At 38.5% G+C, this 9,634-nt stretch overlaps 1 protein-coding gene across 2 annotated transcripts; it reads right to left on the bottom strand.

Moving 5' to 3' along the window:
- Positions 1 to 701: 701 nt before the first annotated feature.
- Positions 702 to 8,013, bottom strand: EXOSC6_1 (Exosome complex component MTR3). Of its 2 annotated transcripts, XM_035730253.2 has the most exons (6): positions 7,850 to 8,013; positions 7,064 to 7,204; positions 7,001 to 7,031; positions 6,873 to 6,967; positions 6,689 to 6,826; positions 702 to 3,961 (listed from the first exon to the last, which is right to left on the bottom strand). In XM_035730253.2, the coding sequence occupies exons 2-6, from the start codon at positions 7,133 to 7,135 to the stop codon at positions 3,578 to 3,580; spliced, it is 720 nt and encodes a 239-aa protein (XP_035586744.1). In that variant the 5' UTR covers positions 7,136 to 7,204; positions 7,850 to 8,013; the 3' UTR covers positions 702 to 3,577. The 2 variants fall into 2 exon arrangements, with proteins under 2 accessions (XP_035586744.1, XP_051069791.1); XM_051213789.1 differs by having other exon boundaries at positions 7,001 to 7,028; positions 7,064 to 8,013.
- Between the last annotated feature and the right edge of the window lie 1,621 nt (positions 8,014 to 9,634).

Genomic DNA, 9,634 nt, shown 5'->3' with positions numbered 1-9,634 from the left:
AATAGAATCCATTGGCGATCCTGCTATAACCTTCTTTTACTTTCTTCATTTAAAAAAATGGTTGTTTCTTCCTTAACTGAAAGATTTCTTCTAGTTGTACCTTTCCGTTTCCCTTATTACTATTATTACACTACCTTACACTAATCTGTTCGTTATTGTTCTTTTTTTCTCTCTTCGAATTCTCATTGTTTTGTGTGGCGTATATATATTTGGTGCCCTCTTGTACCAATATTTAGGTGTTCAAATAAATAAATAATAAATACCCCCGCCACGAGAAGGCAATGAGTAGGACTTCCCTGGAAGGTTATATACGCGTGGCCGCGTAAGAGTACTTCGAGAGGGAGAGCGGACTCTCTCCATTCTCGGCCATACCAGGGCATTTGGGGGCAGAGAGCGTGTATAAGGTTTATGTACTTCTTTAGTACTGCTTTCAGTGACAAACACTGCCACCGAACCTCACGATCAAGAGTCAAATGCCGCCTTAAGATCGAGAAATACTACCATTGTGGGACGTCTGAATTTGTGTCTATTTTCTAGGACCTGCTGTAGTGTGAATATCTGATCTATACAATCACGTCCAGGTCGAAAACCAGCCTGGTTTTCTCTAGTCTGCTCTTCACGAGCTTTAGTCAGGCGTCGAAGTATTATTGAAGCTAATATTTTAGACACTATATTAGTCAAACTGATTCCTCTGTGATTGTCACAGGAGGACTTTTGTCCTTTCTTATAGACTGGCACAACCAGTGATTGAGACCAGTCAGATGGGATTACGTCCAGTTCCCAAATTCTACCTAAGACCTCAGATAATCTCACTGCTAATACTGAACCACCATCCTTAAAAATCTCAGGAGTAAGCCTGTCAGGACCTGCTGCTCTCCCTCGCTTCGGATTTCCGATAGCTTTTTAAATTTCATCGAGTCGGAGGACCTACATTAACTTGCCATTCAGGTTGACTGGAGATCGTGGGAAACCGAAGTGTGGCTGAAGGCCAGTTGAACTGATCCCTAAAGTGTTCTGCCCATCAATCCAATCTCCTGGATTGAGGATAAATAATATGTCCATCATTCTCCGAGATAGTTTCGTTAACAGTTGGGTTCCTAATACCTGTTTCCTTAACAAGTCTGAACAGTTGTCTGCTGTTGCATATTGCCGCTGCCTTTTCCATCTCTCTTGCTTTCGTTACCCACCACTGTTCGCGATCATTGCGTAGACTTCTTGTCAGCTTGCGCTTAAGCTGACTCCGCTCTTCATTATGTTCAGAGTCAGGTGGAATGAGTTTCCCAGCATCTATCAGTGCGGCAGATACTGCTGAGATCTAGTGTTTCTCCCTAACCTTACGGTTTACCGTACTAGCAGATATCACTGCTGTTTCCACAGCTTTTCGGATGTTTTTCCACGCTGCCTCGGGTTGGGCATCACTTATGTGACTGCCTAACTGTTTGTCTAGTTGTTCCTGAAATATATTCTTAGCGTGGCTATCATTAAGTAGGACGCTAAGAGGTTTCCTTGCATCATGGCCATCAGACAAATCAAGAGCGGCAAAGCAGCGAGACCAGACAACATTCCAGCAGAGGCATTGAAAGCAGACGTAGTAGTAACTGCAGATACCCCACATTCTCTTCAGCATATTTGGGATGAAGAACAAATACCAACATACTGGAAAGAAGGACACCAAAGAAAGGCGATCTCAGCAAGTGTGAGAACTACAGAGGCATCGATCTTCTCTCAACACCAGGAAAAGTCTTCAACAGGGTATTGTTAAACAGAATGAAGGACCCCGTAGACGCCCAACTTCGAGACCAACAGGCTGGAATTCCGTAAGGATCGATTGTGTACAGATCGAATCGCAACACTACGGATCATTGTGAAACAATCAATTGGGTGGAATTCATCACTCTACATCAACTTCATTGACTATGAGAAAGCATTTGATAGCCTGGACAGGACAACATTACGGTGTGCCTGAGAAGACAGTCAATATCATACGGAGTTCCTATGATGGATTGAACTGAAAATTCGTTCATGGAGGTGTTATATCCCGATGAGAACAATGAATGGTAACTTTTGGGATCCATTTATGAACCAATATTATACGTATATTTTTATCGTATAATTGTTAAGCAACTAAACTATTCATATTCGTGTCCCACACGCAACAACAAATGCAGAAGACAACCAGTGTGGCAGCAGTAGGTCTCAACATACACAAAGGGAAAAGCAAGATTCTCCGACACAACACAACATGCACCAATCCAATCACAATTGAAGGAGAAGATTAGGGAGATGTTAACACCTTTACATATTTGGGCAGCATCATTGATGAGCACGGTGGATCTGATGCAGATGTGAAGGCGCGGATCAGAAAAGCAAGAGTAGCATATTTACAACTGAAGATCATCTGGAACTCAAAACAATTGGCAACCAACACCAAGGTCATAATTTTCAATACAAGTGTCAAGGTAGTTCTACTCTATGGGGCGGAATCTTGGAAAACTACGAAAACCATCATCTAGAAGATACAAGTGTTTATTAACAGTTGTCTACGCAAAATACTTCGGGTTCGTTGGCCAGAGACTGTCAGCAACAACTTACTGTGGGAGAGAACAAAGCAGATCCCAGCGGAGGAAGAAATCCGGAAGTGGGTGGAACATATTGAGGAAAGCACCCAACTACATCACAAGGCAAGCCCCCACTTGGAATCCTCAAGGTCAAGGGAGAGAAGGAAGACCAAATAACACATTACACCGAGAAGTGGAGGTAGACATGAAAAGAATGAACAACAATTGGATAGAACTAGAATGGAAGGCCCAGGAGAGAGAAGGTTGGAAAATGCTGGTCGGCAACCTATTCTCCATTTGGAGTAACAGGCGTAAGTAAGTCTCCAACTTGTATTCCATAATAGACTATGAGAATCTACACTTACACAATTATAGCATCAAATGCAAGAGCTATCCTTTGTTTCTAATGTTTGGTAAGTTACCTTAGTATTGTCTGTCTGTCAATGAAAATATTATCACCAGATTGGTTAATATGAAAAATTCACCAACACAACCCCCTGACTATAGTTCTTAATACAAACCTAACTACATTAGGCCAATTGCAGTTACGCTGTGGCACTGTTTGTTGTAAACACGTGTACTCCAGTTAATAAGGCATTTGACTTTCAGTCGCTAAGTTGTATTTTTAGGCCACGTTTCACCTCTGATTTAGGCAACCGGATCGTATCGCTAGCTCCCACGCACAGAGGAGCTTTGAGAAAATGGATCTGTACTAAGTCAATTACATTTTTTGTGTACGTGAACGCCAAAACTTACACTTCGACTGATTTTTGATCCCTTGATAGTTATTTAGAGGATTGGGATATATTTGCGAATATAAGTGAGGAAATGTTTGAAACTACGAAAACTGCAAATTTTCTTAATACTTACAAGTTACTGATATGATAACACTGAGAAGAAACAATCCTAAAGAGAAGCCTGACTATTGTCATACAACCTACAGGTGATAGTGGAAGCCTTATTTTTTGAGGTTCTGCATTTGACATCAAATATTAGCAAAACAAAGAAACCGTAAATATTTATTTTATTTTAGTTTTAAGCTGTCCGCAGAGATGGCTTCGAATTACATCTGCAAGTTTAATACAATTGTCCATAGCGTGATTTAAACAATTTTTGAGAAACTCGGTGTTAGGCATGCATGAATCCACTGCATAAAGCATAGAAAACTGACGAAGACGAGGTAAAACAGCAACACAAAGGTGTTCATTTTCATTACCGAGAGCAGAGAGATCCAAATTTAATCCTACTAGAAGATCATACATCTGAACACCTGAGTTTAGCAAAGCTAAACCTGCACATGTAATGGCAGCAGCTAAACAGTTTCCTATTAGTCCACTGGAATTATGTGAAGGTATATCCAGGATGTTCGTCACTATTTCATATTTACCTCTTGGAAATTGGTGCTTTCATAATGAAAATGAATAGACGGAAAGTAAATTGAAAAGTGGCAAAAAACACCAAGGAAAAAGTAAATGAAGCAACCAAAAACACAAAATATTAAGAAAAAGATCGAGATTTGGTGGAACCAACTGAACTTCAATGATTGGTTTCGAACCATATTACCGAAGATCTCAAAAAGTTAGACTTTTTATTATTTAGACAACAAAGCAAACTTTGTTTTTATGACTCAACTCAAATTACTCAATCATTCGTAACCACATCAGCAAGTAGAAACTACTCAAACGTGAAAAATGATACTCCTACCTATGTGGCAGATCGTTTTTTTAACTTCTCCTAGATTTTGAGTTTTACTCATCTTTCTTTTACCGAGCCAAATTCTTCAATGTGTGCTCTTTTATACCATCAATGGAATTACTAATTTTTTCCATTTCTTCGTGAAAGATATTTTTAATTTTATTCTGCTGTGCTGATGGAGTGTGGTAAGCTAGGCTAATGTACATTTATATCATGCTATATGTTGAAAATGTCTGAGTGATACTTTTAATGTTGTACTGACCATATTTTGCACTCTTCGCTGTCATATCATACATATATTATTACTCGAAACTGACTTGCATACAAAATAAACTATTCAAACGTGCATGTTAGTATGTAAGGAAATACCGAGAATTTTAAAATATGGCCATATTACTGAGTTTTAAAATTGCGTGTTTAATAACTGCGGTCAATCGCTTCCAAAAAGCACACTTAATATATGTTTAGGAAAAAGACAGTAAAAAGAATAGATGAAAGACAAGACTGATTTGTTAGGTAACAATGAAAGATAACCAGAAACAATGATAAACTAGCTTAAGAGAGAAGCTAGGATTTGTGGTTCATATAGTTGATTAACAGACACTTGATTACAGCGTCAAAGTACACGGAAACTATTTAGACTTATTTTCAGTTTATACAGAGGACAAGAACAACTGTGTTTGTGTACTTTTAATCGACCGGACACTAGATTAGTAGTAAGCTTTTGAAAAATGGTAGGCAATAAATAACTTCCGTTGACTGGGTAGGAACATTTGAGTTGATAATCAGTGAAATGTCAAAACATGTTGACACTTCAACTGACACTAGACAGCTTTGAAGTTATTCAAGTTATCCCAGCTCAGTAACTAAGTAGATAACGTGCTGTAACACTTTAGTTCCATCTTTAATATGGATTTTCAAAATATGATAACCAGTGGTGAGTTTTTATTCTATTTTCACTTATTTACCGAGTACGCATTAATGTTCTTGGCTTTGATTTCCATTGTTTGAGTGTAGGTTGGTGATACTAATTGGTTTTCGAAGACAATGTAGGTAGAGAGAGATGTAAACCTGCTACCTACAGGTTGAAAGACAGATTTTTCAACCACTAGATATAAGACCAGTCTGATTCGCATCATAATATGAATATCAATGAGAGATAGTCCAAACCACATAAGTTATATTAAAAAGATAGTTGTATTGGAATTATAGTCATTGGCAGCTTTTATAAGATATAATCTAAGAGTTAAGAACTGTTACGCGAAAACATGAGTCTTGTCAGTGTTAAGCTAAGAAGTTTCACATTAAACTACATGGGAATAAAACGGTCTAAAATGTATTAAGACATAAAATGAAGTTATTTATAATGAAACTGTTGCCATTTGAGAACTAATAAAAAAGGAGATTAATTACACCTTTTTTCACTCATAATGGTGGATGTAATAATACTCGGGCCACTGAGCAATTCATGTAGTTATTGACCAAAATGTTTGATACAAGGTAATAGATTAACGTCGAAAAATGTATTCAGCCGGTTGCCAGAGCAGATTTATTTGTTATGAATTACTCTAGGATCCTGAAACTTTTACGAGGTCAAGGGTGATAATTCGGATGATGGGGCTGTTTCTTCTTATATTAGTCAGCAATTTATCTATAAAAGCTAACGTCATTAACAGCTTCAGTTCATATTTTGTTAATGCGTCAATATTTTGTAAAAACGTATGATATTCAAGTAATAAAGATTTATTGGACAGTAATAGTCTTCCAAAACAAGTTTATTGGGAGTTGGTATAGGTGATTAGGTTTTCTAAGAAACCACATCGTAACATCTACAGGCCGGTGTTTACCCACTGTTATGTAGATCAGGATTTTTGTTACGCTTACTTCTCGATGACACTATGTGAACAAGTAAATTGCGGTCAGGGCTTTACAACTTCGCGAAAGTGAACTCCGTATACACCAGGCCTATTTAAAGGGCGGATATTGATTTTTGTAGAACACCGGGTACATAAAAGCCTTTACGATTACTTCGCTTAAAAAAGGTTGTGAAACACATGATCATGTAATAGCATTTCTGATAAAATGCTAAGCTCTTTTCATTTACGGTTGTACGAAGGCGTATTGATGTCAACCGACGTGAATAGGAAGGTTTAAATCAGCGAAACCTAAATCTGTATAGGAAGGTGACAACTCCATTGTTTGTAAAAAGGGATTATGCAAAAACCATGGAAGTATGTTACTTCGAGACAATGCTCATCAGTTCAGACGTGTCCGGTCGTCCGATAGTATATAAAAAGACTTTGACTACCACACGAATAAGATGATTATTTCCAACCGTGTAATACACTTCATAAGTATTCTTCTACACACAAAGTAATAAAATGAAAGTGGAAAGAACCATGAAACCAAATCAAATAATTTCGGTTTAGACCTACAAGCATGACAGAAGGTTCTATAGCGCTAAGAAGAAGTCGACTAAGCTTTTTTTCAATAGACGTTTGAACATCTTTCGGTAACCAGGACAAGAATGGTGCAAACTTAAGCACTGCAACTAACTGGCTGTCTTGGCGCATCTACATCAGAATCAGATTAACTCCTTGCAATACGTGATTATTATACCTCAGTAGGACCATTGACGGAACAGGAAACTTTAATTTCACCTACTTCAATGTATGCGGAACCATCAGTAATAGGATTGGTTTCCAAACTGAAAACTATGTGCTGTTAGTAAAACTAGTTTAGCTTACATATATCTGGAGGACACTTTTCTACTTTCTTCTGGAACGGTTAGACTTAATATACGAAAATACCTCCATTTTGTTCTGTGGTAGGAAATACTCTAGATCAATAGGATCTACAATCTTGGCACAACCGGACTGCATTTTTTAGCGATTCACTAGTCAGAATGTTTTTCGCGTACTAGGCGAGAATGCAGAGTAGCGTGAAGAGAGCTGGAAAATAGAAGAAAGAAGTAAATCTGAGGACCCGGTAAGCGGAAACAATGCACTCACATTTATTAAGGAAAGCAACAGATAGCAACCAGCGTTAACAAGATATGTAGATTATTTAAACCACGATATATTTACTCATCATAACAAAGCACTGTTCCAGTGTCTGTGATCCCTTAATTAGGACTAGGAATAGGTTCGCATTGCATAGTTAACTTTTGCATCCTGGTAGCCTTACCGAATATCCATAAAACTTTTGAAAGTATATCGACAAGAGCAATTCGCAACAAGGAATTCATAACGCATGCAATGATTAGAAGATATAATCAAGCATAGTAAGCAATCAGTTGGACTGAGATCGGGGTAACAACCAGTTAAAGCTGGTTATAACACCGAAAATCTGCTCTTGGTTGGCAACAGCATCCTGAAGGTGGGCTTGGTTCGAAGACAAGATTATGAAGCGATCTTTGAGTAAAGTTCTTGGTGTAGAGATTGGATCTAGTGCGTGGAAGCCACTAGGTGTCCAGTCAAAGGTTAACCGGTCGTTTGTTGCAAATCGTGATAAACTGATCGTGTTTGCTGTGTCTAATTGTAACCCTCAATCACCGTGTACACAAAGTATTATTAACTCAAACTTACAGTGCTTACTTGTCAGTTTTGCCTTTCAGAAAAGACGTTATGGCGGATGCGCAAGTAAGTGCAGCGCACCTGCATAAATTTGCCTCACTCGATCAATACTCAATGGCAGATAATCATAACTTAGGTTTGATTATGATTTTTGATCGTTACCGCGCTCTATTTAAAAGGACAGTGGTATTCTTTCTCGTTGAGTTAATTAACTGTTTTGATCGTAAATTACGCATCAAAACTACTGTTTACACTTTAATTGCATCTACCCCAGTTAAAGTGATATTTTATTGAGTTTTTCGATTTTGCTTCTGTGTATTTATTGCATCGAAGCATACTTGGTCGACTTTTACTTGGTTTATTTAGTTAAGGTTTGAAAATCCTTCTACATATCCTGTTTTCGTCACCGTTCTAGTTGATTTTCAAGATGGCTAGGTCTACTCATAAATGTGGACAACCATACTGCTTATTTCCCGTGGATGAAGGGATGCAATGTGATGAATGTAATAAGTGGTTCCATAAGATGTGCACCCGATTAAGCCCCACTGCATATAAAAGGTGTTCAAAGCCCAACTCTCATTGGCTTTGTAGTTTTTGTTGCTCGAGCAAAACATTGCTTATCCAGGAAGCAATTAGTCTCCTGGTGTTGGCTAATAAGACGGTTGATGAGGGCTGTACTGATAACATTGGTACGGATGGCGAAGATTGCGTTAGTGTCGTAAGTGCTATCACGGCGCAAGCCAGACATCTACCTGTGCAACCCGCAGTTAAACGTTCTCCCCGAAACGATCAGTGAGTGACACGTCATTAGACGTTGGTGGCCATATTGCTACAGCAGCAACCGGTGACCCAGATAAAACAATTACTGTCCCGAGTTGTTCTAATGTAGACGTTTCGACTGATGGAAAATGGATGACGCGAAAACGCAGAAGAGTAGGAAATATAGCTAAAACTAATGACTGTTTACTTGGTAAGTCCTTGGTGGACTCTCAGACCAATCCGCCAAAGTCTCATAGTAAAGCTTCGTCTGACATTGTTGTGAGTCATTCGCTTGACTCCCAGGACTCTGTTAAAATAAAAACTAATCGTAAGCTACCAGTAGTTAAAATACAGGATCTAACGTCACGGTCGAAAACTGTGAACACAGTTTCAAAAGAAGCTAAACCCATCCCTAGTTTAATTATTTGGAATCTAGAGGAGTCGAAAGACAACGACCCTGCTAAAAGACACGCACATGACCTACAGTTAGTGGAGTCTGTGGTAAGGAATGTACTACCTGAAGAGGTTTCAGGGGTACATATTACAAAAGTAATACGACTTGGTAAATGGGTTGGAGGCGAGACCCAACCAAGAAGAATCCTGAAGCTGGTTCTCGGGAGAAAAGACGTTATGGCGGATGCGCAAGTAAGTGCAGCGCACCTGCATAAATTTGCCTCACTCGATCAATACTCAATGGCAGATAATCATAACTTAGGTTTGATTATGATTTTTGATCGTTACCGCGCTCTATTTAAAAGGACAGTGGTATTCTTTCTCGTTGAGTTAATTAACTGTTTTGATCGTAAATTACGCATCAAAACTACTGTTTACACTTTAATTGCATCTACCCCAGTTAAAGTGATATTTTATTGAGTTTTTCGATTTTGCTTCTGTGTATTTATTGCATCGAAGCATACTTGGTCGACTTTTACTTGGTTTATTTAGTTAAGGTTTGAAAATCCTTCTACATATCCTGTTTTCGTCACCGTTCTAGTTGATTTTCAAGATGGCTAGGTCTACTCATAAATGTGGACAACCATACTGCTT

This window comes from Schistosoma haematobium, chromosome 3, assembly GCF_000699445.3.
Source record: "Schistosoma haematobium chromosome 3, whole genome shotgun sequence".
Lineage (NCBI taxonomy): Eukaryota > Metazoa > Platyhelminthes > Trematoda > Strigeidida > Schistosomatidae > Schistosoma > Schistosoma haematobium.
This window is presented reverse-complemented; position numbering and strand designations above follow the sequence as displayed.